At 47.5% G+C, this 27,500-nt stretch overlaps 2 protein-coding genes across 2 annotated transcripts in view; one reads left to right on the forward strand and one right to left on the reverse strand.

Moving 5' to 3' along the window:
* Window positions 1-9,438, forward strand: part of bmpr1bb (bone morphogenetic protein receptor, type IBb) — a 54,286-nt gene extending 44,848 nt beyond the window's left edge. Inside the window, exons 4-13 of the mRNA XM_083670526.1 lie at window positions 1,915-2,074; window positions 4,139-4,241; window positions 4,627-4,729; window positions 5,872-5,968; window positions 6,097-6,235; window positions 6,464-6,656; window positions 6,840-7,137; window positions 7,406-7,581; window positions 7,844-7,974; window positions 8,186-9,438. Coding sequence (XP_083526652.1) covers window positions 1,915-2,074; window positions 4,139-4,241; window positions 4,627-4,729; window positions 5,872-5,968; window positions 6,097-6,235; window positions 6,464-6,656; window positions 6,840-7,137; window positions 7,406-7,581; window positions 7,844-7,974; window positions 8,186-8,311 — 1,526 coding nt within the window. The 3' untranslated portion in view covers window positions 8,312-9,438. The remainder of the gene's footprint in view (window positions 1-1,914; window positions 2,075-4,138; window positions 4,242-4,626; window positions 4,730-5,871; window positions 5,969-6,096; window positions 6,236-6,463; window positions 6,657-6,839; window positions 7,138-7,405; window positions 7,582-7,843; window positions 7,975-8,185) is intronic.
* Window positions 9,439-11,329: 1,891 nt separating this feature from the next.
* The window catches only part of unc5cb (unc-5 netrin receptor Cb), a gene marked incomplete at its 5' end in the record, with an annotated part of 107,913 nt that continues 91,742 nt past the window's right edge, over window positions 11,330-27,500 (reverse strand). The window contains 10 exons of the mRNA XM_083670760.1: window positions 11,330-11,842; window positions 12,728-12,906; window positions 13,531-13,695; window positions 13,910-14,059; window positions 14,791-15,024; window positions 18,015-18,183; window positions 18,347-18,434; window positions 20,383-20,739; window positions 22,587-22,778; window positions 26,409-26,465. Coding sequence (XP_083526886.1) covers window positions 11,683-11,842; window positions 12,728-12,906; window positions 13,531-13,695; window positions 13,910-14,059; window positions 14,791-15,024; window positions 18,015-18,183; window positions 18,347-18,434; window positions 20,383-20,739; window positions 22,587-22,778; window positions 26,409-26,465 — 1,751 coding nt within the window. The 3' untranslated portion in view covers window positions 11,330-11,682. The remainder of the gene's footprint in view (window positions 11,843-12,727; window positions 12,907-13,530; window positions 13,696-13,909; window positions 14,060-14,790; window positions 15,025-18,014; window positions 18,184-18,346; window positions 18,435-20,382; window positions 20,740-22,586; window positions 22,779-26,408; window positions 26,466-27,500) is intronic.

Raw genomic sequence — 27,500 nt, forward strand, 5'->3', positions numbered from 1 at the left:
ATACCTGTGCCGAAATTATCTTAAATAAATTTGATGAAAGAGCATCTGTCTGTCTGGGTCATATAGACTACCATTGAGCAGAGTCATGAATGACTACAGTATGACTTCAAGGATCTATGAGAGAGAGAGAGAGAGAGAGAGAGAGAGAGAGAGAGAGAGTATACAGTAGGAGGAGATTACTCTGTGGGCCCCCTCCATTAGACACTCAGTCTAACTGATCAATCTCCTCCCAGACTGCCCTGCTCTCTGATTGGCCCTCTAGAAGCCTATGGGGGCCAATTGGTGTCAAGCTGTATTACTGTGTATTTAATCATGCTCTGTTTAAAATGATGATAATCCATACGCAGCTCTTCACGGTGTCTGATCCAGTCAGCACAAGGATACGCGGCCCCCACGACCATGACTGGCACATTGATTTGGAAATATCGAGTCATCAAAACACAATGGTGGATTGATTAGATTTGTTTATAAGCTGCTGTGTAGGAAAAAACAAAAAAAACGGCTGTTTTTCTGTTAGCGCTTTTGGTGTGGTACACAGTATTTGCCAGGGTAAGTGAACACACATGCATGACTGTACATGGGTAGCTGGAGTGGTGGGGATGTTAGTTTTGGACCTTCAAGTGATGCCGTAGTTCACCCTCATTATGACCTGTGAGTGCCCTGCTCCTACTCTACTCATAACGCATAACACTGCTGTGTACTATAGTACAACCTTGTACTCTATCTTGATTTAGCACAAAGTTCAATGTTAGTGTTACTGTACATCACGATTCACACACAGACATCGCCTATGTTTTCTCCATCAGTAATGAGCTACATCTTCTTGTTTGCAGTCTTAATCTGTCATGTAGTCTTTATGACAGTTACTTGGTGTGTTTTTTTAAACATTTAGATCATGCCTCCTACTGGTGAAAGAGACTGGATGGGTTAAAAGGCTACAGGGTGGCTACGAGGTGTGCTAGTAACTTGAGCACACAGTTTTGATAGTAAAGTATATGAGCAGAACGTTGTTTGGCTCTGCGGCTTAGCCTGCTCTCGGCTGTGTTATTGTAGTGTGGATGAAACACGGATGACACTACAACATTTACCTCATGGCCAACTCTCTCTCTCTCTGTCTCTCTCTCAGGTAGGGATGATAGGGAAGTTCTAAAACATTAGAGCTCCTATATAAAATCCTTGATTAATTTGACAGCATATTTACTCTAAAGCATCCAGTCAGAATTCTATAACTGTTTTATGTTGCAGAGATATTGGCCTTACTGACAGTGGAGTATATTCACACTTCAGAGGACACCGTAGACACACACACAAAACACGCACGCACACACACACACACACACACATACCCACACTCATTGGTCTGCTCGGTTCCTCTGCCAAAACAAGTGTTAGATATATGGGCTTGGATATTGGAACGACATGCCACACACTTGTTCCAAAGCTTTTCCCAGAACTTTGCACACACACACACACACACACACACACACACACACACACACACACACACACACACACAGACGCTAGTGAGAACTCTCCTCTCTTGCTGTGAGTGTATTAAATGTTGCTGTGGCAGGGTTATTCTGGTTCCAGACTGAGGCAGGTACATTGAGCAGGGGCCAGAGCAGCAGGGTAGCTTTCCCAAGACACTGTCACACTTTCTGTGGCTATGTTGCCATGGCAACTGTGCCAAGGCGTTCAGATTTCTCCAACGTGTTTGGAAAGAATGAGTGGAAATGTGGAGCAAAATGCCACTTAGATGCTTTGATTTACTCTAACTTTAATTGACCTCAGTTTTGTGCACTTAAGTTTTATTAGAACCAAGGTGCAGCCAGTAGAATGACACAGGGTCCATATAATTCCTTTTGGTGTGTCCTGGGTCTAAGCCTGGTCCCTCCCCTCTCTTTGCCCCTCTAGCCAACATGTTGGACACCATGTTACTGAGGACGTCTGGGAAGGGGGCGATGGACAGGAGAAAAGATGACAGTGGGAGCACAGCCTCAGCCCCAGCCCAGAGGATGCTCTGGTGTCACTGCTACCACCACTGCCCCGAGGATTCCACCAACAACACCTGCAGGTATGGTACACACACACACACACACACACACACACACACACACACACACACACACACACACGCACACACACACATCTATACACCCACCCACACGCACACACACACACACACACACACCTATACACCCACCCACACCCACCCACACACACACACACACACACACAAGCACACATGCACACACAAGCACACACGCACACACACACACGCTCGGGCGCACCCACACACACATCAGAGAGAGAGAGTGTAAAGGTGAGAGAGAGGATATATCTGTTCAGTAGAATCTTAGAGGAGCAGTGTTGATACTGTCGTGTTTGGCTCATTAGCTTTATCTAATCTGTGTATATAATTGGTTTGCCTTTAACACACAGTTAGAGAATGCGCTCTGTCTGTAATTATTTGGTAGAACACTAATTAGCTGCACAAAAATACACTTCCATTTATCAGACAACCCAATCAAGTGTGTCACAGCCACTGTAGAAGATATTAGAGTGCACTTAACTCATTACATTTATGGCATTTAGCAGATGCATTTATCCAAAGCGACTTCCAACAGATACGCTAATTTTTATCTAAGTAAGTGAATCATCTATTCATCAGTCATCATAAGAAAAAGTAATCTATGCTAGGACCTGGAGCTATTGGCAGTCACAATGCTAGAAGAAGGAATAATTATTAATTATCTTTTAATTTATTTATTATTTATTAATTTATTCACAGTAGAGAAACTTGTACAGGGGGGTAGTGGGGATGAAGAGGTCTTTAGGAGGAACAGTTAAGGTGTAGCCTGAAGAGATGGAAAGGGAGAAAGATACAAAATGATGATCAGAAACTGGAAGAGGGGTAACAGTAAGGTTGGAGGTATGGGAGGATCTGGTGAAGACAAGGTCGAGCTGATTGTCCGCCTTATGAGTCAGAGGAGAGTGGGACAGGGTAAGGCCGAAGGAGGAGAGAAGGTCAAGTACTCCAGACGAGTGAAGATTCTCCGACTGGATGTTGAAGTTACCCAGTAGTGAGAGCGGTGTACCGTCCCCAGGGAAGAAGCTGAGAAGGACATCCATCTCATCTAAGAAGTGGCCAAGCTGACAATAGACAACAACAATGTGAAGTTTGACAGGGGAGGTGACAGAAACAGCATGGAATTCAAAGGTGGAAATGGACAGGTGTGACAGGGGAAGGACATGATGTGACCACTTTGGTGTGATGTGGAGTCCTGTGCCTCCCCCTCAACCAGAGAGTCTAGGGGAATGAGAAAAGGAGTAGGCATCAGAGAGGGCTGCCGGAGTAGCTGTGTTTTCCGGTGTAATTCATGTCTCTGTAAGGGCAAGGAAGTGGAGGGACATGAAGCAGGCATAACCTGAGATAGCCTCTGCTTTCTGGACCGCTGACTGGCAGTTCCCAAGTCCTCCCACGACAGTGAGGTCGTGGTCAGTTGAGCATGGTGGGTAGATTAGATTGGAATTGTTGCAAGGGGAGGTGTAGCATCGATGTGTCCTCCTGAGGGATGAAATAACAGGAATGGGGAGAAAGCACATTGTGATAGAGGGTTTGTGGGCAATACAAGATGTAGGCAACACCTAATACACTCAGAGTAGTGAAAAAATAAACTAATAGAATAAAAATACTTAGTAGTTTGGCCTTCCTCTCAGGCCTTCCTCTCAGGCCTTCCTCGATGGACTCCACAGATTGATTCCTTCGTCTTTGTGTCAGGAGGCTGTTGCTTTATGACCGTCAAGATAGAAATGCAGATTCTGTAATTGCTGATGACTAGCAGGGTAGCAGCCCCTTCCACCTAACGATCAGTTAACGACGACAGGTTTCACCACTCAAATGTATTAGTCCTGGTCCAAGGTGATACATATAATTATATATAATTGGATTCTAATTTACACCTACTGTTTCTCAAAGATGAAATTCTCTGAAAGATGAAGTATGACAATAATGCTGATAGTGATGATGATGGTAATGATGATGATGATGACGATGACAATGATGATTATTATGATGAAGAAGATGATGATGATATTGATGATGATGATGATGATGATGTTGTTGGTGTATCTACAGGACTGATGGTTATTGTTTCACCATGGTGGAGGAAGAGGAGGGTGGAGTCCCCGTGCTCACCTCAGGATGTCTGGGGCAGGTGGGCTCCGAGTTCCAGTGTAGGGTAAGTCAGGGGTGTGTGTGTGTGTATGTGTGTGTGTGTGTGTGTGTGTGTGCATGCATGCGCGCGTGTGTGTTTATGTGTGTGTGACTGTGCACGTTCTAGAGCAGGCAGTCGCTGGAGAACCAGTGTTAAATCAGCTTTATAAGCCCCCATAAGTCTTTATAAGCTTTCTATGACTCACTCCAGCTCTCTATAAATCAGACCCCACAACCCTACCATGGTACCTCTGTGCTCAAGGATAGGAACGTGTGTGAGATCAGCCAAATGCTTTACCAAATTAATACAAATGCTTAACCACAAATAAACAGCATTGTAAACAACCCTTAATTCTATTGACCAGGGTTTGTAGATCTCACAGTGATCTTTTGATGGTGTGTTGTAACAGGACACAGGGAATGCGCGTCAGAGGAGGGCTCTGGAGTGTTGCACAGACCAGGACTTCTGCAATAAAGACCTGCATCCTACTCTGCCACCACTGAGGACACCTGGTAAGATACAGCCTCAGTCAAATGAAGGGACAATCCCCCTCCCCTCCCTTTCCAAACACACAGACACGCACACACACACACACGCACACACCTACACACACACACACACACACACGCACGCACGCACATACCTACACACACACACACACACACACACACACACACACACACACACTTACACACACCTCCCTACACATACACACTGTAACCCTGTACCTTGCGTGAGTGGCTTTTAGAATGGGCTCACTCAGTTAGGGCTGGGGTGTGATGGGTAGTGACAGTTTAAACTGTTACAAACCACAGTGTGGTGCTGGCTGAAGTGGCGCGTGCTGCTCCGACGGCAGAGGGGAGGCAGGGGGGAGACGGGGGGGAGACGGGTGGAGAGGCAGGGGTGAAATAGAGCCTGCAGGCTTGGCTTGTTCTCTCACCCTCTAATGAAAAGGACAGCCTCTCCCCAGGGCCTGCTTGAGTTTCCTGCCCCGGCACGGATGTGAGATATCTGTCCATCTGTCACTCCGCTAGACAGCACCATGCACACACACAGCCCCACTGTGTGAGTGTGTGTGTGTGTGTGTGTGAGTGTGTGTGTGTGTGTGTGTGTGTGTGTGTGTGTGTGTGTGTGTGTGTGTGTGTGTGTGAGGTTACGTCTATCAAGGAGTTCAGTCAGAGACAAATTGATTTGTCAAACGAGGCAAATTCTAAACAGTCCAATCATTTCTTCTGCAAGCCTCCAGTATGCAACACATGCACGTGTGTGTGTGTGTGTGTGTGTGTGTGTGTGTGTGTGTGTGTTTGATTGACAGGAGTCTGGCAGAAAGGCTAGAGCCCCAGTGCAGCATTGGGTCTCTGAGGTTGCCGTGGCGATGTCAGTGTGCCACCCGATCTCAGGGATTCAGAAAGGGGATTTGATCGATCACACGGTGAGGGAGGGAGGGAGGGGGGGAAGAGGGGAAGAGAAGAGAGAATTAGGGGAGAGAGGAAAGGAGAGGAAGATAGTTGTGTCCCCAGAACTGAGATATAGCTAGCGTTGTTGAAGTGACCCTGGTTACTGCAGGCTGTGCTCTGTGGGAGTGTGAACTGACTGTGTGGTTGTGGGTCTCTCCCTCCCTCCCTCCCTCCCTCCCTCTCTCTCATCTCTGTAGATTACGTGGACAGCAGTATCCACCACATGGCTCTCTTCGTCTCGGTCACAGTGTGCAGCGTCATCCTCGCTGTCATCATTGTCCTCTGTTACTTCAGGTGAGAGAATACACACATGGTTGGACACAGACACACACACACACACAGGAGATTCATAACAGACAGTTGATGAGCCGGTTTATATGAATGACTCCATTTATAATAACTCTGTGAGTGTTTGTCTCCAGGTATAAGCGTCAAGAGTTGCGTCCCCGCTACAGCATAGGGCTGGAGCAGGATGAGACCTACATTCCTCCTGGAGAGAGTCTCAAGGATCTGATAGAACAGTCCCAGAGCTCCGGCTCTGGCTCAGGACTCCCCCTGCTGGTGAGACCTCACTATTGCATCACACTCTCACGGACAGTAGCTGGCCCCTAAATCAGTCCCAACATAAGACAGACACTCTTAGACAAACACCTTACCCTCTGTCACATTATGAAAGAAGATATGACCATGATGCCGGTTGATAGTGATGATAACGGTAGGGATGATGGTGATGATTTTAGCGATGATGGCGGTAATAATAATAATGTTTTTATGTCCCGCCGTCCTCAGGTGCAGCGCACCATAGCCAAGCAGATCCAGATGGTAAAACAGATTGGTAAAGGCCGCTACGGGGAGGTCTGGATGGGGCGCTGGAGAGGAGAGAGAGTGGCCGTCAAAGTATTCTTCACCACAGAGGAGGCCAGCTGGTTCAGAGAGACGGAGATCTATCAGACTGTCCTCATGAGACACGAAAACATACTGGGTAAGGAGAGAGAGAGTATCTTTGTTTGAGGTTAGGGGGGGGGGGGCATACTGTATCTGTGTGTGTGTGTGTGTGTGTGTGTGTGTGTGTGTGTGTGTGTGCGTGTGCGTGCGTGTGTTGCGTGTTGCATGTTGCATATGCATGTCTGTGTGTGTATCTCACCCCTGTCTCCTCCCTGCCCAGGCTTCATTGCGGCTGACATTAAGGGTACAGGCTCGTGGACCCAGCTCTACCTGATCACAGACTACCATGAGAGCGGTTCTCTGTATGACTACCTCAAGTCCACCACCCTGGACATCAAGGCCCTGCTGAGGCTGGCCTACTCCACGGTGTCAGGCCTCTGCCACCTCCACACAGAGATTTTCGGCACCCAGGGCAAGCCTGCCATCGCCCACAGAGACCTCAAGAGCAAGAACATCCTCGTCAAGAAGAATGGGGCGTGCTGCATCGCAGACCTGGGCCTGGCTGTCAAGTTCATCAGGTACTTGGGGGAGAGGTTGAGGGTTCTGCCGTAAACCAGTTCATTGGTTAGATAGGAGAGGCAACTCTAGGCCAGAGAAACAGATTTCCCAAACACCTGCATATTCTTTTTTTCTTTTGTACTATACCTATGATCATCCCATCAAAGATTCACATCAGTCTGTGCTAAAAAAAGAATTCTCTGCCTGAAATCCAGAATTCTCTGCCTGAAATCCAACCCGAATGCAGTTTGTATAAAGATGTTCTTCCTCCGTCCCCCTCTCTCCCAGTGACACCAACGAGGTGGACATCCCTCCCAACACGCGGGTGGGCACCAAGCGCTACATGCCCCCCGAGGTGCTGGACGAGAGCCTGAACAGGAACCACTTCCAGTCCTACATCATGGCCGACATGTACAGCTTCGGCCTCATCCTGTGGGAGATAGCCCGCCGCTGCGTCTCTGGAGGTCAGGCGGCCCACAATCCTCTGCTGCTCACTGCTGTCCGATAGCATGTGTTGCTAGCCTAGCATGTTCCTTTTTTTATAATGTTTCCTTCCTGCAATGCTTTTGGAATAGATACAAGAGACTGTTTTTTTTTTCATGTCATCTAATCATCTGTTGTCATCTGTTTTTATATACATGTATGTACGTATCTCCTCTCCTAGCTGTGGTCCTATGGTTCAATATATAAAGATAACTAACTAACTATCCATTGTGAATCTCCTAGGCATCGTAGAAGAGTACCAGCTGCCCTACCATGATCTGGTGCCCACGGACCCCTCCTACGAGGACATGAGGGAGGTGGTGTGTATCAAGAGACAGAGACCCTCATTTGCCAACCGCTGGAGCAGTGATGAGGTAAGAGGGCCTCTTGGTGGATTTACCGTTATGTGTTGTTTTTATTTGTTTGTTATTATGAATACAATCAAAAAGCAACAGAGCATATGCTGAGTTAGTGTTGACCTCTGTGTGTGTGTGTGTGTGTGTGTGTGTGTGTGTGTGTGTGTGTGTGTGTGTGTGTGTGTGTGTGTGTGTGTGTGTGTGTGTGTGTGTGTGTGTGTCTCTCCAGTGTCTCAGACAGATGGGGAAGCTGATGACAGAGTGCTGGGCCCACAACCCTGCGTCCCGCCTCACTGCTCTGAGAGTGAAGAAGACCCTGGCCAAGATGTCCGAGTCCCAGGACATCAAACTGTGACAGGACCTGCCGTCACCTAGAGACACTCTTACAGTATCACCTGGAGACACGTCAGTGGCCCAGTGTCACTCAGCTAGGGCCACAGAAGGAGGACAGGGCAGGAGAGAGGTAGAGAGAGGGAGGGAGAGAGGGAGAGAGAGAGAGAGAGAGAGAGAGAGAGAGAGAGATGTCTGCTCTCTCTTCGACCCGAGCCACTGCCACTGCCACCTCCACCCTGAAGATGGTCCCAGTAGGAGGGGTCTGTCTGGCTGTGCTTTCTGTGAAAGCTGAGTAGCCGTCTAAGTGAAGGGAAACACAAGGACAGACAGTGCAGTGCCCCCTGCAGGAGAGGAGGGCTCAGGACAGGGGAGGTTCTGCTCTGTCCATCTAAAGCCATATAACAGTATTGTATGTATGTTTTGCCCATTGTGCTCTACTGTAACATCCATCTCAATATCTATAATTTTTTTCCCGATCCATGCTTTTACAACAGTAAACAAATCACAGCATACTGATGGAATGGGCGTATGTCAAGAATATGCTCCGTCATACTAATGCAGAGGGTATACTAGCCAATCAAGGACCAGTTACCTTACTGTTGATGCAATCTTTCTAGACCTGATTCTGTCCACTTCAGAAACCGAAGCAGTTGTTTCTTCTTCATACAGGGTTCGACATAACCCTTCCACATATCGATTCAATATTCACTTCATTAGAGTGCTTTAGCCATCCAAAGGAATGTCATTGTTGCTCCACTTAAATGTTCTCTATCAAATATTATTGTATTATGATGATGATGATGAGGGTAGTTGTGGGTTCATGGATGTTGAAGTTACCGAGGCTGCTTGTGTTCACATAGAGGCTTTTCTTGCCCTAAAGGTCTCACCCATGGGTTGCCTTGTAAAAAGCCCTCATGCACATTACTCCTCCCATCGCAGAATTGAATTGTAAATAATAATGTTGAAATGTATTGATACTGATGGACTTGTAATGATAATGTTAAAGAAGTGTTTTTGGTTGTTTGCCTGTTAACTTGTGTACAGAATAACCCCCCCGTCCACTCCACCACGATGGCCTGTGCTTTATTTAATCTGTACATATGTGGATATGAGAGTGGGTCAGGATTACATTCCCTAATAAAATGCCGTCAGTCTCCAAGTCTTCTCTCTCTCCTGTGTGTCACACACACACAGACACACACACACGCACACACACACACACACACACACACACACACACTTTCCCTTCCCCACACATACTGTATGTCTTGATTCAACCGTTGATAGCGTCACAATTAAACAAAAAGAGGCGGAATTGTATTCAGTGTTGCATATAAATATAATTTATTATTAGTTTTAAAAATTCTTTCTTACACTTTGTACAAGAACTTGACAGGATACGCAAGCAATTGCAATAACATCATGAGTCTGCCAGAAAAAGAGTAGGACACACCCAGTACACTGTACATACAATGTTACCTTGAAGCCTTAGAGGAACTATGGAATGCAACAGCTAGCACGTTTGAGGACGTACATCTTGTTTATAAAGGATGCCAACTTTGCATAGACGGCTTTAGGAAAATTTGTACAGAAGAAAAAATGAAAATAACCAAAAATATTCAGACTCAGTGCTGCTGCGTTCAAGGAATGTTGGGGTGACAGTCATCTTCTCTAGTTTTATACACACGCTCAGTCTTATAATACAAACCTCACTATTGTTCGTTTCCTAACAGGGTTCAGTCTGTCAGTTAAGATGGCATAGTTGGCAAGATGAAGAAACACATAGGTTTTATCTTTTGTGATTTCACCCAACTCAAATGTCCATTGAGTTCCAGTCAACAGTAGCTGTTATTAGTGTACAGTAGGCCTACTGTATGGATGTGGTAATTCAGCTGATTATTACACATGTTCAGAATCAACCTCCCAGGGAAATTTACATCATGGGTCAATTATTTGGTAAAAGGCAATTGTATTCAGCTGGATTAGTCCTACAAAAATATACTGTATATCAACAAACTACATACATCCACTGTAGGAGATTCCTACCTCTTTCTCTGCTCTGATCCAATCTCATAATGAAGTCATCATCATCGTGGGACATACTCATGGTACCCACTCTGACCTCGGTCCTTTGTGTTATGCAGTGCATGGACTGACCAATCAGACTCCAGATATCAGCATCCAAGTTTATGGCAGCCACTGACCACCCCTTCAGTCATAAAGACTCTCTAAGCCCCACAATGTGATGGACCTCGTCCTCCAATGACCCAAAATGGCGCTGATATGACTCAAAATTGTAGGCAAAAAATCTAATCTGTGAAAGCACAATCTAGCCAAAATATATGTTTGGTTTTTTTTTTTTAAACTAAAGTAGGAAATTTGTAAATAATTACAAAATATATAAAGTAACAAAAACACACATAATCGTAAAACAATAATAATACATAACATGAATGATAACAGCTAATATTAATAATGACAGTCATACTAACACTGTAAAAGGTTACAGTTTCAATGTTCAGCTTATTTACACTTGAATACTTGCACTATTGGTTTTGTAAGATGTGTCTCTCTCCTGCCATACACCTTGCCAGGTTTGTGAGAAGAGAGACGGTCAGTGACTGTATGAGTCATGACTGAGAGATTCCACCAGGAGGCGCTATGACACAATGAAATATAACGACAGAACTAAGCAACAAAAAGCAAGACACACTGGATAATAATAATACAAAGTAATCAGTATCAGGCTGCATAAAATACAAAAAGAGAGATATTTGTGTATAAATAGATGTGTTATTAAATACAGACCTATATATTCACCGAACAAGCTCTTTCAGTCCTTCAACATCAATGTTGATTCCAGGGGTTACCATGGTTACTAACGTGGACAGGTTGTGTGGGACAGCTCTGCCTCTAATCCTCACTGAGGGTTCTAGACCACAGAGAGACGCCCAGGAGTAAGAGATCATCCAATATATGGACAGAAGAAACAAGCGTTTCCGAAGAAACTGTATCAAGCAACAGTAGATGCTACCAGGGAGAGTAGCTGACAGGACTGACTGTTCCCTCTTCCCTACTTGAAGTTTTACCATGAATTCTGTCACATTATATAACTGGATCATGGCTATGATGAACAGGTGTTTGTGTGGCCTGCTATTTTCCTTGTCTCGTGTGTGTGTGTGTCTGTGTGTGTGAGATTGTATGTCTACCTGTCCTCTAATAAGGCAGAGGTGTGTGTGTGCCAGTCATGCCCTGTCAGTGAGCTAAAAATATTTCCCCTCTCTCTTTCTTTCTTTCTTCCTCCCTCCCTTCCTCTCTCCCTCTCTCTTTCTCCATCACCCGGCTCTCCCTTCTCCGTGGAACTTGTTCTCTGTTCTCTTATATGGACGGGTGTCAGTGCTCTGTTGCCATGGGCACAAGGTTCTCATGGCGCCCCATCTCCTCCAGCACGGAGGCCAGGCGGCTGAGGTTCCCGTCTGGGAAGTGTTGAGCCTCCCACAGGTCCAGAATCACCCCTGTAGGACTGGACTTGGTGGCAAAGTAGTTCAGATATCTGAGAGAGAGAGAGAGAGAGAGAGAGAGAGAGAGAGAGAGAGAGAGAGAGAGAGAGAGAGAGAGAGGTTAACTTGAATGTGGTGACTCGGCTTGGGGGTTATGATTACACAGTGTCGTTAAAGTGTTTGTTAACTCCAAACCGTTTGAAAGCTAACCCTGTAATGTTATGTGTTGAAACATAAAGCACTTTAGACCAACAGTATTTAACACTGGGAGATTGGTCTGGAATCATCTTGCTCTGAGCTCCGACTGTTTGGCTGTCACTTCTGCCATCTTAGCATGTCAACCTCTCTCTCTCCTTCAGTGGGATTGCAGGAGGGAGGGAGGGAGGGAGGCATGGGGCTGAGGGAGGGGGTAAGGGGTTAATCCCCCACCCGTCCCCGTCCCTGTCCCTGTCACTGGCCTGGTCTAAGTCCTGCTGCAGCCTGTGATAAGGCCACCCCGCTGGGCTGGGGGGACTCACACAGATCAACACTCTCTCCTCTCACACAAACTGTCAAAGAGAAGAGAGGGAGGAAAGAGGGAGAGAAGAAGAGAAAGAGAGAAACAGAGAGAGAGAGAGAGAGAGGGGCCCAGCTTCGGGAATTCTATCTCTCTTTTCTCTCATCTGTCTCTCTCTCTCTCTCTCTCTCTCTCTCTCGCTGTCTGTCTGTCCCCTGGATGACCGAATATCTAGATAGATAATGATTTGTGAAGTGGTTCTGAGGCTGGGCAGTCAGAATAGTGCTCACACTCCCTTTCAAGTTGAGGAATAGGCTATTAGCTTTGACTGTAAAAGGGGGCGCACGCACATGCACAAACACACACACGCACGCGCACACACACACACACACACACACACACACACACACACACACACACACACACGTCCTCCCATACCCACCTGTCCAGGTTGAGTTTGTGTGCAAGCATCCTCCAGTCGTTTCCCCTGGTCTGGGGGGCGTCCAGACTGCCACAGAGCTTCTGTCTGATGGAGAGGGGGATGCGGAAGGCGTTGGGTCCCACCAGGGTGGTGATGTTACTGGCTGGGTCCAGCAGGGATGTGTCGATATTCTGGGTGTCCTGGAGAAGGAGGAGAGCAGAGGATTGACACAGACTGACATCAGCACATGGGAGGGTGTCTTACTTACTGTACTGTATGTACAAGTCGGAATGATCCATAAGAAGCCAGTAATTTGAGCATGAGTTTTACAAGAGCTGTCGTCATCAAGCTAGCTAGCTAGAGAAAGCCACAGACACCATTCAGTCCTCTCAGACTGAAGGTTCAAGGCCAGGGCTGCTGTGAAAACTATCCCAGCCTGCACTGCCATTCAGTAATTCACTTAAATTCACAGCGCACAAACTCAGAGTTGTCCGCTGTTCTGTGTGGCAGTGTGTCTTCTTGAAGGGTGATTACTCCCTCTGTTACTCCCTCTGTGCTGTGCTCTGTGGGAAGCTCTCATACACAGGCCAGTACAGGTGGCAGAACCACTGTAATGGGCTCAATCAACCCCTGACACAAATGGAGAGGAGATGAAGAGAAGATAGCAGCTTTATTTTAATGAAAAAGTGAATTGATTTCTGTGTGTGCGTGCGTGCGTGCGTGCGTGCGTGCGTGCGTGCGTGCGTGCGTGCGGGCGTGCGTGCGTGCGTGCGTGCGTTTCATATGTATATGGTATGTGTGTGTCTCCTGTATGGTTTCCTTACCTCACACAGGGTGGTGTCGAGCTGGAAGATCTGTCCCTCCCCCTCCACCTGGCGTACACACAGCTTACACACCAGGTCCACAGTGCTGGGACAGAACCTCTCCAGGGTGAAGGTACAATGGAGGTTCCTCTGAGAACCTGACCACACCTGCTGGAACAACAGCTCCTACAGAGAGAGAGGAGGGAGAGAGAGAGGGAGAGAGAGAGAGAGAGAGATTGAGAGAGAGAGAGAGAGAGAGAGAGAGAGAGAGGGAGAGAGAGAGAGAGAGAGATATATATATATATAGAGAGAGAGAGATTACAGCACTGCAAACAAGATGTGTGTGTGTGTGTGTGTGTGTGTGCGTGCGTGCGTGCGTGCGCGTGTGTCAGTGACCTACCTGGTACTTTGCGAGTAGCTTGCTCTTCCACAGTGTGTGTGGGACATCGTGGATGGACAGTCGCAGGTTGTGGGTGCTGTCCTTAAAGTTGAGGGTCTTTGGTTCATCCAGTAGCTTCCCTCCCATCTGTTTCTCCATCTGCAGGACTTCCTACACACAGAGACACACACAGAGACACAGAGGGTTAGGACATGACACTGGGCTGAACTCTATCTGCCCTGACCAGGGGACCAGGTTGGCTTCTGAACAATACTGGAACCTTCCTCAATGGGTTGGCTTTTCCTCATCTTTCAACTGGGAGACTTTTGTCCTTGTCTCTCTCTCCATGCCCTCTGGCATGCTTAAATGATGCTAAGTCGGTTCAATGATGTGTGTGTGTGTGTGTGTGTGTGTGTGTGTCATTCAGTGTATTTTCACAAAGGTATTGGAAAGCATTTTTCAACAGGCATTATGGGATAAGCTTGCAATATAACCCATTTAGATAAATCTATGGTTTGACGGTGACGGTGATCGACACCGAGTATGATCACTCTTTCTTCTCATTCGCCCTTCCCAGATGTTCTAACCATGTCTAATTCCCCTCCCCAATGCAATAATCATATACCTCATCTGTTCCCTCTGTAGGTGGACTGAGGCATTAGACAGAGTTATGGGAGGAGGACAGTGGGGGAGGGGGATACATATGATATGGCTCACACTTGCGAGGCCATGGCTGCTTGGAGCAGCTTAGTGATAGAGATTATATTCAAATCTCCGCTTATTACTGCACACAAACACAGCCTCCGCGGCCTGTCGCCCACTCTTCATCTGCTGGCTACTCCCACACACACACGCACGCATACACACACACACACACACACACACACACACTAGTGCCTTACTTTGAGCGAGTCCTGGGTGTCGTCCAGGCAGTAAACGCGGATGTGGTACTCCAGAGCAGGACAGGTGACAGGGCCAAAGATGGCCAGTTTGAGGCGCTTGGTGGTGGCAGCACTGATGGACTGGCCCACCAGACAGTAGGTCCCCAGGGTCTCAGTCAGAATGTGACACGCCTCGTCATCCATCTGGATGTAGCACGGAGTGGTGAAGTTCTCCTCCCCTACCACCACCACCTCCTGCAGAGAGAGAGAGAGAGAGAGAGCATGAGTCAATGATTGTGTGTGTGTGTGTGTGTGTGTGTGTGTGTGTGCGCGCGCGCGCGTGTGTGTGTGTGTGTCCCATTGTGCCAGATGCAAAGTGCAGACCACTCATAATTGACCCCAGTAAGAGCAATCATGTCAGAGCATATTCCTGTTTCATTACTGGTATCTGGTGTGAAGGGGCTCACATTGGACTCTCTCACTACTAATCCTGATGCTCCTATGAGCAGCACACTGGCATTAATTCCAGCCCATTATGAGCGACAGAAGAGGAATTACAGTATTTTATTGTGAGCTAGGCCGTTTAACAGCAGTATTATGCCTGGTCATTAGGCTCTTTAACAGGTCCAGGGGGACAGCAGGAGTGGTCTACAAAGGGGGGGTAATTAGAACACACAGTGGAAAACTGGGCTAAGGCCTCTCTTACACACACACGCGCAGGCGCACGTATGCACGCACACACACACAGATACACACACACACACACACATACAGACACACACACAACATGATTTATAGACCAAATTCCTCAGTCTATTCATCATGGCCAGAACGTTGTCCTTCAATAACACACAGAGAGGCTTTTGCACAACTTCCATCATCACTCCTGGCTCAGTGACAAGAGGGTTTGTGGGAAAAAGAGTCTTTGTGAGGGGAGAGTGGCTGAGGCAGGAGCCCCACATGTTACTCATTACTCTGCTATCTTTATCTCCATCACACCCCGACCACGCTTCCTCAACAGCTCCCTCTCTCTCTCTCTCTGGGACACGTCCAATGAAGCGGACGATTATTCACGCTTGGGACAGCGGTAATGCAAGGGTAATATTTACACAGACGTTGAATCGCTCTCTTTCTCTGACGGCAAGACTTGAGTTCCCTCCAACGGTAAGGATGGCCACCCATTCCGACAGAGCATGTCATATGAAAAGCAATATTTCATACGCCACGTGTGTGTCTGTGGCGTCGTGGCTGGCCTTAGCAGGGGGAAGGAAAGCTCATAAAGAAAGTCACCGTCACCTACGGAATATTACCATGCCCTTGCCTGACAGCCCCTGAGATATAATCAATAGTTATTTCTTTCTGCTTAAACCGCTCAGTCCACATTTTTCTATTTTTTTATTGGTTGCTTTAAAGCAATCCGTCAAAGTCACACATATGAAGAATAATGCTGTTTATTACAGAATATTTTCTTCATAATGGATATTCCTCCCCGCCCCCATCAGGATGCCTGTTATCTCCTTCCTGTCTGTGGTGCTTATACTGTACAGTAGGAATTGTTTAGGTGGGTTTTCTGGCCACACTGGGGGGCATATACTGTTCAGTACAGTAGGACACTGCTCTCTGTAAGCATAGCAGATCACAAAGAGTCTGAGATCAACACCTAATAACATTTTCTCTGGAGACTCTGTAAACACTCTCTCTCTCTCTCTCTCTCTCTCTCTCTCTCTCTCTCTCTCTCTCTCTCTCCCTCTCCCTCTCCCTCTCCCTCCCTCCCTCCCTCCCTCTCTGCACTGAGTTGATAATCATCTCATTTCACCATGCTGATGATATTTATTTGCGATCCAGTATTTTTGATTTGATATGGGCAGTGGTAACGTCTTCGGGAATGCTGTGATGAATCTATTGAGACAGGACAGATGGGTTATTCTGTTGATGATGCGCTCCAACAAACACAGTCAAAGGGCTCTCCAGACGCAGTAAACCAGCCGCTCATTACCACATCAAAACCACATCTCTAAGACTTCATGTTTCTCTGAGTTTCTCTCTGATGAGGGTCAGTCCACACAATAGACAGTAGCACAGTTCTCAGTTTTCTCAAACAGACCCTTGTCAAGACTTTTTCTCCCGACAGAGTTGAAGACAACCTGGTCAGGGACCCATAGCTTGGTATCAGTCTTTGTGGTATTCAGAGAGCAACGGTGGAAAAGGCCTGCATCAGCTGCTGCTGTGTGATGAGCCAGCAGAGGGTCAGGCTGTAGGCTGTTGCTAAGCAGCTGAAGTACAGTAGAGCAGGGGACTGTGTGGAGAGATGGAGGAGTGCTTTGGCAGGCCAGTGATGACTACTCAGTCCTTCAGACAGACAGCTGCTTGGAATGGAACATTCCTTCACACTCGGAATGTTATACTACAGTACACAGCAGTACTGAATGGACTGTCTGTTGGCTTAATGGCACAAAATGTAAGAATGAAAATGATAGATGTTATGAACGTGCCTAAATGTACACATATTGTACCAGTGTTTTATAAAATAGAGAGTAGTTACAAACCCATGTTGTGTAAGGAAGAGGGTTGGAATGTTAGTAAAGTGGGTTGGCAGAACTAACCCCATGGGAGCTTCGTGGAGGTATTTCTGGTGTGACGGCATTTGCGTAGGCTGATCTACTGTACCCCCTCCTGGTAATTGAAAAGTGTGTGTGGGCGTGTGTTTGTGTGTGTGTGTGTGTGTGTTTGTGTGTGTGTGTGTTTGTGTGTGTGTGTGTGTTTGTGTTTGTGTGTGGAAAAAAAACAAAGGCAAGGCATGGGGCTTGCTGATGCCTGCGGCTACCTTTCTTATCATTATCACCACTGTTAATGATGGAGTCTGTGGGGAGAGGGCTGCCTCTCACACACACACACACACACACACACACACACACACACACACACACACACACTTTTCAATTACCAGGAGGGGGTACTCTGGTTGTGGTGTCTAATGGAGGTAGTTAAGAGTCCCTCATAAACAGAGGTAGGTATGTACTCTCTCTGCCACAGAGAGCATATCCTGTTCTCTATTCCATGTATGCCTGCTATCATCCTACTTCACACACATTCATCCATTTTCCATTACTATTGCCTTAGGCATCCTTAGGTGACAACTAACACACACACACGCACGCACACACACACACACACACACACACACAAACACTTTGGCACCTACTTCACAAGAACGTATCACAAAACATCACATAGCTGCCACTCACCTCCCACTGGCTCTGCTGTGATTGGCTCTTGAGCTGGATCAGCCAATCCTGGTTCTCTGCCTCTGCACAGTGGTGCATGGTGATGATGACAGGCCGGGTCAGGAGGGCCCCCGGGGGTCCACAGCTCACCACTGGGCTCAGCACTGTCTGGGAGTCATCTACTTGAGGCCTGGGTGGTTACACACACACACACACACACACACACACACACACACACACACACACACACACAGTCAGGTTGGCAGTGTTGTCACAGAAGGTGTGGTGTTTGTATGTAGGAGATTATGTGCTGGCTGGTGTAAACAGCGGGGCCAGTGGGATGGGAGCATTACCTCATGCTGTCCTTCCTGTGAACAGTCACGTACATCTCATACACTCTCCCCTGAGGGATGGCCCCCGCTGGCACCAGCAGACTCACCCCTGTGGAAGAGAAAACACACACACACTGCGGTCACACCCTCTGCTGTCACACACACACACACACACACACTCACGCACCGGGCTTGCACGCACACACACACACACACACACACACACACACACACACACACACTGTACCAGGCCAGCACTGACGTCCGAGCCATTCCACAGTCATGGTCTGTCATCCTCTGTTCAATGGTTATCCACTCTCTGCCCAGTGTCAAAGGCAGGGAGAGGAGACTGGGAGTGGGAGTGGGAGACACACTAGGCTTACTGTAAAGACCAGCCATATAAGCTTGTGCCACTTCCCCAAGTCTGTAGTGTAAAAGCTGCAGCACATTACCACCTAATCAGGCCATAGTAGAGTATGAGCTCCTGAAAGCCCGCTCCCTTCTACCACTAAGCTGGATTGCTATGGTGCTGTGATCTACATTTCCCCCTATTGCGGGCTGATTTGATATGATGGGCTGATGGCTCTGTTTTTCAGGCTGATTTCTTTCCTCCCAGCCCTCTCTCCAGGGTTTTCTCCGATGGCTCATTGATTTCCCATGTCCTTGTGCTGAAGCATTCGGAGTGTGACTGTCAGCCACTCGCTAGCTGGGAAAATCACAGCGGCGCGACACAGCCAGTACCACAGGGACAGGACAGCTGAGAGCGCTACCCACTCTCCCACCCTCAATTATACAAGTACTTCAAGAGAGCAGTGGTACATGTTAGGATGCAAAGGGAAGGTACAGCCATTCTGTTGTTGCCAACCGATTTTATTACCCAGACACGAAAACATATCAGATGACAAATGTGTTATTTTCCCTCCCTGTGTTCTGTAACATGAGGAGGTGGCTAAGCAATAACATCAGCTTCCAGGGAAAACCGTCGAAACTTGAGAAGCTGGTTCCCTTTAATGTTTCTCCCTTTTTTTCCTGAGCCTGTCAACATGCATCTGCGGTACATTACAAACAGCCTGCACGTCTTTGAAGTGAGTGTTAGCAGCACAAGCAGCCCTAAACACTAACGGTACCAAACCTCTCTCAGTATACGCTCAGCGCTCTGAACAGACACACAAGTGACTCTCCGAACCCGTCACGCAGTGGGTGTAACCCAGTACTCTGATTGACCGCAGAGAGCTTTATACACACTATTTATCCACACTCTTTCAAAGTCAAATGTGCTCCTGCTTCTCTCCGGGGAGTCAGGCTCCTGTGTGGTGTTAGTGGCCATTACAGAGCCGTGGAGGGGGGGGGTGGAGGGGTAAGGCAGACCATCTCAGCTCTGATCCCAGATGAATTAAGGGCACACTGTGTACTGGTGATGGAAGCGTCATCTCCTGCGCATAATGAATTAATGGGAAGCGTTCCCTGGGCTCCGGAGCGTGGCAAGATGGCTGACATGAGGATGATCATCATGTCAGGCCGTGCTCCAGAGAGGGGACTAATCCTGTTATTACACACATGGCGTGGTAAGTCACTTTGAGCGGGCTCCAAACACACTGACGAGGAGACACAGAGGGTTCACTCTGTAGTGGGACCACAGGGACAACTGATAAAGCCAAAAGAAACCAAAGACATTGTGAGTCTTATCAAAGGATACAGTGCAACACCAATCGGCAGAGACAAAGACCCATGTTGTTTCCTAATTGGTTGTAACTAGGGACAGATCAAATCTACAGTATAGGGAAAAACATCTTCACGGTCTCGTCTGCATACTTAATCAGTTCAACTGTATAAATTAATGTTGAATAGCAGTATATCGAGTGGGTCAAATTAATTCCACTGGTACTGTACTGGCTGTTTGATCTCAATTGATTTCTTGGGGATTAGGGGAATTCGGCCTCTGAATTTATGACCCTGCTTTTTACTGAGACACATACACTGTACAGACACACACACAGACACAGACACAGACACAGACACAGACACAGACACAGACACACACACACACACACACACACCTGAGTTGGGGACGATGAGGTGTCCCCCCAGTGAGTTGAAGGACCCCAGGGCGGTGCAAGAGGGGTCTCTGGTGCGGAGCAGGGTCTGAGTGGTCTGGGTGCGGCGGCCCATGGTGTCACTGTCCAGCAGGCAGTGGGGCAGCTTGGGGGACAGCTTGGAGGAGAAGTCAGACAGGTCTTCCTGCGGGGTGACCAGGCCAGAGGAGTTGTACACCTTGATCTTGAGGTTGGGCAGGGGGTCCAGCAAAGGGGAGTTGGTCATGGGGATCTTGTCTGCCACGTCGTGGAGAGCGTAGACGGGGCCGCGGTACATGGCCGCCGCAGATGTGAGGTCAGGGGGCGCAGTCAGGAGGTCAGCTGGGGAGAGAGAAGGTGACATAGGTCAGGGGTCAGAGGAAGGAGAGGTGCAGCCAGGCCAAACTTGAACCACTCTCAACATGTCCGCCAATACTTTGCCACCAATGCTTACTCAAGTGAACAGCAAGGCTCGTTAAAAAAAAAAACAGCTCAAGAAACATTTTGTGTCACAACCCCTCGCCTCTAGCTAGAAGTCTCAATGAGCTGTATACTGCAAAAGATTAGTCTGTAGGGGTACATCTTGATGTCCTGACAATGTATGACTATTTTATTTGAATTGAATGTAGTATTGTCTTTGTGTTACTCTTGCCTATAATGTGTCTATAACTGTTCTGTACTGTATCGTGTTTTAGGTTATGTGAGGAATGGTTTATAACAATGAGCCCGTCCCCTGGTGTGGAGGCAGGGAGAATAGCGACTGCAGCAGCAACAGCTAATGTGGATCCTAATAAACTAAACTAAACTCTGAAGGATGCTGCTGATCTGCGTGCCGTTGCCAGCTACCAGTCAGCAGTGTTTCATTGACAACAGATGGCATCATTAATGCTAAGTTTACCTAACAGGTACACACATGAATATTCATTGGCTATGTTCAGTCAGAGCTCTGTCTTCACACTCCTCCTACTCAGCACCTCACAGAAGACAGGACAAGAGGAGGAAGAAATCGGAGGAAGGGCTCATCCTAATGCATGGAATGGCATGAGGAATGGTATCAAACACGTGCCATTCCATGGATTAGGATGAGCCCGTCCTCCGATTTCTACCTCCACCAGCCAGTCCAGCCTCTCCTCTGAATGGTATACACTACTCAATCTGTGTTTGGATTCTATCCACATTTTGCTAACAGATGTATCTCTATGCAATGTAAGATTTACCTGCCTAATTGGGATTCTGACACTGCATGTGAGAGCTGGTCTCCCAGGCACAGAGGTAAACGTAGCACCTGTACAGTGGTGGAGCATCTATCTTTGTTTATTCCTCTCTGTAATCAGCCAGGTGCTGGGCTGATTGCCATAGCAACCCGAGCTGGATTGGGTCTTTCGAAAAAAGCCTTCTCTCTCCACAGTTAACCTCACTTGTTGTTTGAACCCATCTCTCCTTTCTTCTCTCTCTCTCTCTCTCTCTACCTCTTTGTCTCTCCCATTTTTCTTGCCCTCCCACTCTCCCCCCTTTTCTCTATTTCTTTCACTCTTCTTTGTTTCACTCCAGCCAAAAGCGACTGTCACAGCCCCTCCACCACCCACATACGGTACCAACCCTTTCAGGGCGGTTCCATACACAGTACAGTGTACTGTTGCAAAAGCCCCTCTTCTTCTCTCCTTTACCTACCCACCCCCCCCAGCCATGCCTCTCCAGCCTGTAATCTAATTACAGTTGAACATACCACATAGAGAGGCCTAATTATGCCATAATGATAGCTGCTAGACTGCCCTCCTATCACAGTGACAGGCATTCTAATAGTCTCATCGCCTCGCCCACACAAACATCCCGGGCAGCCTCTCCCTGTTCCCACCTCATCTGTAGTCAACAGCCCCATCTGCATTCACATCATCTCTGACACACGTCCGCTGGCAGTTGGGCTGAGTCAAACATGTCTCTCGAGGGTAATATTATGGGCCGTCGAGACAAACTCTTGCTGAGATCTCACCAACACCTCGCACAACTAGGTAGGCTGCAATTGCAATGTAACACCCGTTTAACACCAATTATCATCCCCTTTTTTGCAGATTGTGAAATAGACACCGACTTGCATATATTGTACATATATTGTACATGAGTATATGCACGCACCGACACAGACACAGACACAGACACAGACACAGACACAGACAAGCCTCCCCTCTCACCTGTTCGAGCTGTCTTGATGCTGACTGGTTGGAAGCCTCCATTGAGAGCAGAGGAGTCGATGATGTCAGAGTCAAAGTCGCGGTGGTTCTTCCTGTAGACGAACAGCGCGACGATGGCGGAGATGACCAGGCACATGATGACGGCGATCACGACACCCACGTAGAGCGCCACGTCATCTGTACTGGGGGCCGCTGGGGGGGAGAGAGGGAGAGAAGACACTCTTTAGATCCACTATCACCTGGGTCACTCCATATTAACACCATTAATCACGTTTGATAGGCTGCAGGTTTATCAGCCCTCTAATATAGACAGAATCAGCATTCCAATATCCTGCCCATAGATTGAGTTGGATATTTACTGCAGGCAATCATCCACATCTTTCCGGTGAATTAATTCAGGTCCCCAATGTGAAATTTCATCATGGACTTTGCTGAGGGAGGTACAATTGGAGGTTTACTGTACTGTACAAGATGTGGGTGTTGTTGATGCATAGGCATTACTTTGCTTGCATTGTTATTATTGATACAGGAAATAAGACAACAACAAGGTTGGAATTGAAATACAAGGGCACACTGTAATGAAATGTCTAAACCACAAGGTACAGGACAATGGCTTAGCTGATGTTGGGTTCGTCCAATGTCCTGATTATAGTCATAAGCACTGAGCCAGGAGTTCAGGGTTGAAATGAAGGGCAGATTACAAGCTCTTGTCAGAGGACATTAGAGAGAGAGAGAGAGAAAAACACAGAGAAAGAGGAGGAGAGAGAGGGGAGGGGGGGTGGGGGGGGGGGTTGTTTTGTATGACATGCTTGAACGCATTCCGTTTACAACAGTATGCATTTAGAAACAAGGTTACAAACGGCTACAACAGTATAGCTCCCCAATGACATCTGTGAGGCAGAGATCTGGCTGTACCATCCCGATCAAAAGCCTCTTACAAGGAGATATGTATGTTCTGTAGCTTCAAATTACAGGGGTCTACACTGTGATAGACTAGACCAGAGCACTGTTCCTCTATCTCCACATCTCTGCCTTTGTTCTCTCTCTCCTCTGATAAGATCTAGAAATAGCCCCAGTTTCACATTTCTGCTTTCATCTCTCTCTCCCAGAGCTTTTCTGTCCACTTTCCAGCTGGAGAAATCCCTGTGATTAAGAGGAACTGGTAGGGTTATGATGGGCTGCCTGTATGTAATCCAGACTCAGACAAGCAGTCATTACTGTCCCGGCTTCAGATGGATGGCCATTGAAACAGTCAAAGCCTTTTTGTGCTTTTGATAATTGTAAAGAATGCCCTTTGCTGTCAAGAAAATGACAAGTGAAAAATAGAGTCTTCTTTAAAGGTGTCCAAAAGAGCCAGGAGTGTGTGTATGTGTGTGTGTGTGTGTGTGTGTGTGTGTGTGTGTGTGTGTGTGTGTGTGTGTGTGTGTGTGCATGTGTTTGCGAGAGAGACATAGTGAGACTGAGAGAGAGAGAGAGAGAGAGAGAGAGTGAGAGAGAGAGAGAGAGAGAGAGAGAGAGAGTGAGAGAGAGAGAGAGAGAGAGAGAGAGAGAGAGTGAGAGAGAGAGAGAGAGAGAGAGAGAGAAAGTGAGGGGAGGAGGGTGGTATGAGTCTGACAAGCCCACATGGTGCTGACACCACCAGTAGATGGCAGTATTAACCATAAGTCCAGCCACACTGCCATCAGTAGCGTTGCATGATCGTTGGCCATTTGCTGAAATTACCCTGATGTCTTTAAATGTACCAGATGGCATTCAGTTTGCATCTGCTAGTTTTTCGCATGTGAGAGTGGGAGTAAGAGGGGGCAACAGGAAGAACAGTCGGGGTGTGTGTGAGAAAGAAAATGTTACTGTAACAAATGCATGTTTATCCTACAGTATTGTGCTGTATAAGACCTCACTGTGGGCTTTGGTCCACTCTTCACTCTTCCATGTGCATGTCTATCATGTGTACTGTTCGTTGACGATTTGCTGTTTTTTATGACAATAAAGTTGTATCTAATCGTCCTTCAGAATAACATTAGCCGCTCATGTGTGCAGCGTCATTGTTGAATGTTTAGTATGCTACTCCCTAGTCCTATAGTACGGTCTCCCTCTACAAACCTGGGCCCTCAGATGGACTTGTTTACACAGGTAGTAACCAATCAGCTAGAGGATCAGGGATGCATAACCGTCCCTAACAGAGTTTAATCACAGTGTGCAAGCACAATAATCTCCTGAACGCAGCTCTACCCCTGAGAGGAGCAGGCATGACCAGCCTGACTGAAGGAAACTTGCTAACGATAGATTGGGCTTTCTTTCTTTCTTTCTGGGAGTAAAATGAACAATGGTTCTCTAAAGCTATTTGAAGGGACATACTTAAGCTTTCTTAAGTGACTTCATGGGTTTCTGAGGTTATTTTTGTGACATCATTGCAGAGCATGAGGATTAACCAACACATGACAATAATAGACAATGTGACTTTGGTTTAGGATGTATATCTAACACTGAGGACTTGTTCAGACACATGTTACTTTAATGATTGCAGTACGTGGGCATTTTAAGACCGTAACCTCCTCAACCCCCATCAGCTCACCATGGAGATACCCCAGCCTTACCCTGTCCACCAGGCCTTAACACAGCCATCATATTAAAGAGAGTTCCTCCATTGATCCATACATACTAGACTGTGCGTTGGACCTCTAATCCCCATTCCAACACAGACACGACGGGAAAACAAAGCAGAGAGCAAATGATGAAAGTAGAAAAAAAAAAGAAAGGAAAAAAAAAAAAAGTAATTTCACTGTGCTCCCTCTGCCAAGCTCCCCTGCAGTTATTGAACATACATCCCCTCAGTCGAATAATCTTCTATCCACGCTTTGATGATAAAGGCAGCAACCTGCTAAGTGTGCGCATTAAAATGTATCACTTAGATTAATACATCCCTTTGAACATGAGCAATTGTCGGGAGGGGGGAAAAATACAAGAAATGGAAATGAAAGGGATTATTGAACACTCTTCATTCTCTGGGTAGAGGCGCAGACTGAGAGGGAGGGAGGGAGGGAGGGAGGGAGGGAGGTAGGGAGGGACGTAGGGAGACAGAGAGTCAGAGATAGAGAGAGGCGGTGTATGTTGAGAGAGAGCGAGAGTGAGAGAGAACAAGATAGAGAGAAAGAGAGACACACACACACACACACACACACACACACACACCCACACACACACACACACACACAGAAAGAGGGAGGTGTAATATTTCTCCCAGACTCTATGTCTCAGCTCAGGATCCCTGTGGACAAGGGTAACAGAGTGACATTCTAAAGTCAGTGAGTACCAACAGGGTAAAAGGGCAACACCAGCCTGGGGTAAGAGAATGCCAGCGTGGGTTATAACAGGGCAGGCAGCCAGGCAGCAGAGACACACTATGAGAGGGGGCAGGGTGACAAGGGAGAGGGTGAGCCCAGGGGAGGCTACTGTGGGAGGGGGGCAGAGACAGAGGATGATATGGCAGGGCAGTGGTTAGGAAAGACAATAACAAAATCAGGGTGACACTTCATTGAACAGGCTATGCCCTGTACTGTAGGACTGTATGTGTAAGGTCTTTATGATGTCATATCATGACGTCTGACAAAAGGATGTTGATTTTGAGAACAATTGTGCATATTCCAATGTGAGAACATCATAGTGAATACATGGAAAGCTGAACAAATACCTGAATTACCTGTCTAGGTTATTCCTGTGCATATGCTGTAAATACTTCATACATGCAATATCCTGCTAATAAAGTGTGTGTCAGAAAAAGAACAGAAGATGGGTGGAATGAATGAAATAAAAACAATAACTCACATGGATATCCAAAATCACTCCTGTCTTTGTGCTCAGAGGACTTCTGATAAAAGGAACCTTAAGCGGGGAGGGGGGGTGGGGGTGGGAGGAGGATGAAAATCAAATTTAAAAGGCAACGAAAAAAACAAACAAGGCAAAAGGCATGAGGAATGATGACACAGGGAAACAATATCTCTTGATTTGGGCACTCTCTCTCTCTCTCTCTCTGTCTCTGTCTCTCCCTCTCTCTCTCTCTCTCTCTCTCTGTCTCTGTCTCTCCCTCTCTCCCTCTCTCTCTCTCTCTCTCTCTCTCTCTCTGTCTGTCTCTCTGTCTCTGTCTCTCCCCTCTTTCTCTGTCTCTGTCTCTGTAGGTCATGGAGAGAAATGAGAGGAAGGGAGGACTAGGAGTAGGGCCTATGGAGGACTGTTTGCTATCCATCAGCTGGGCTTAGTGCTTCAGCAGCACTGGTAGTGACTGTGGGGAGTGGGAGCCGAGGCTGATTAACAGTGTGGCAAAAGCAGGGTCAATACCACTAACAACCCTGAATCTGTCACTAGGGGGGCTGAGGAGGGTGGTAGGGGAGAGAGTGGGTGAAGAGGTTGGGAAGAGAGGAATGGTAGAGGGTGGTAGGGAGAGAGGGGGTGAAGGGGTTGATAAGAGGAGAGAGTGGAGGGGAGGGAGGGGTGAAGGGGTTGGGAGGAGGAGAGAGTGGAGGGGAGGGAGGGGTGAAGGGGTTGGGAGGAGGAGAGAGTGGAGGGGAGGGAGGGGTGAAGGGGTTGGGAGGAGGAGAGAGTGGAGGGGAGGGAAGGGTGAAGGGGTTGGGAGGAGGAGAGAGTGGAGGGGAGGGAGGGGTGAAGGGGTTGGGAGGAGGAGAGAGTGGAGGGGAGAGAGAGGTGAAGGGGTTGGGAGGAGAGGAGTGGTGGAAGGTGGAGGGAGGGGTGAAGGGGTTGGGAGGAGAGGAGTGGTGGAAGGTGGAGGGGAGAGAGTGGGTGAAGAGGTTGAGAAGAGGGGAGAGTGGAGGGGAGAGAGAGGTGAAGGGGTTGGGAAGAGAGGAGAAGTGGAAGGTAGAGGGGAGAGAGGAGAGAGGGGGGTGAAGGGGAGAGAGATGGAAG

This window comes from Argentina silus, assembly GCF_951799395.1.
Source record: "Argentina silus genome assembly, chromosome: 5".
Lineage (NCBI taxonomy): Eukaryota > Metazoa > Chordata > Actinopteri > Argentiniformes > Argentinidae > Argentina > Argentina silus.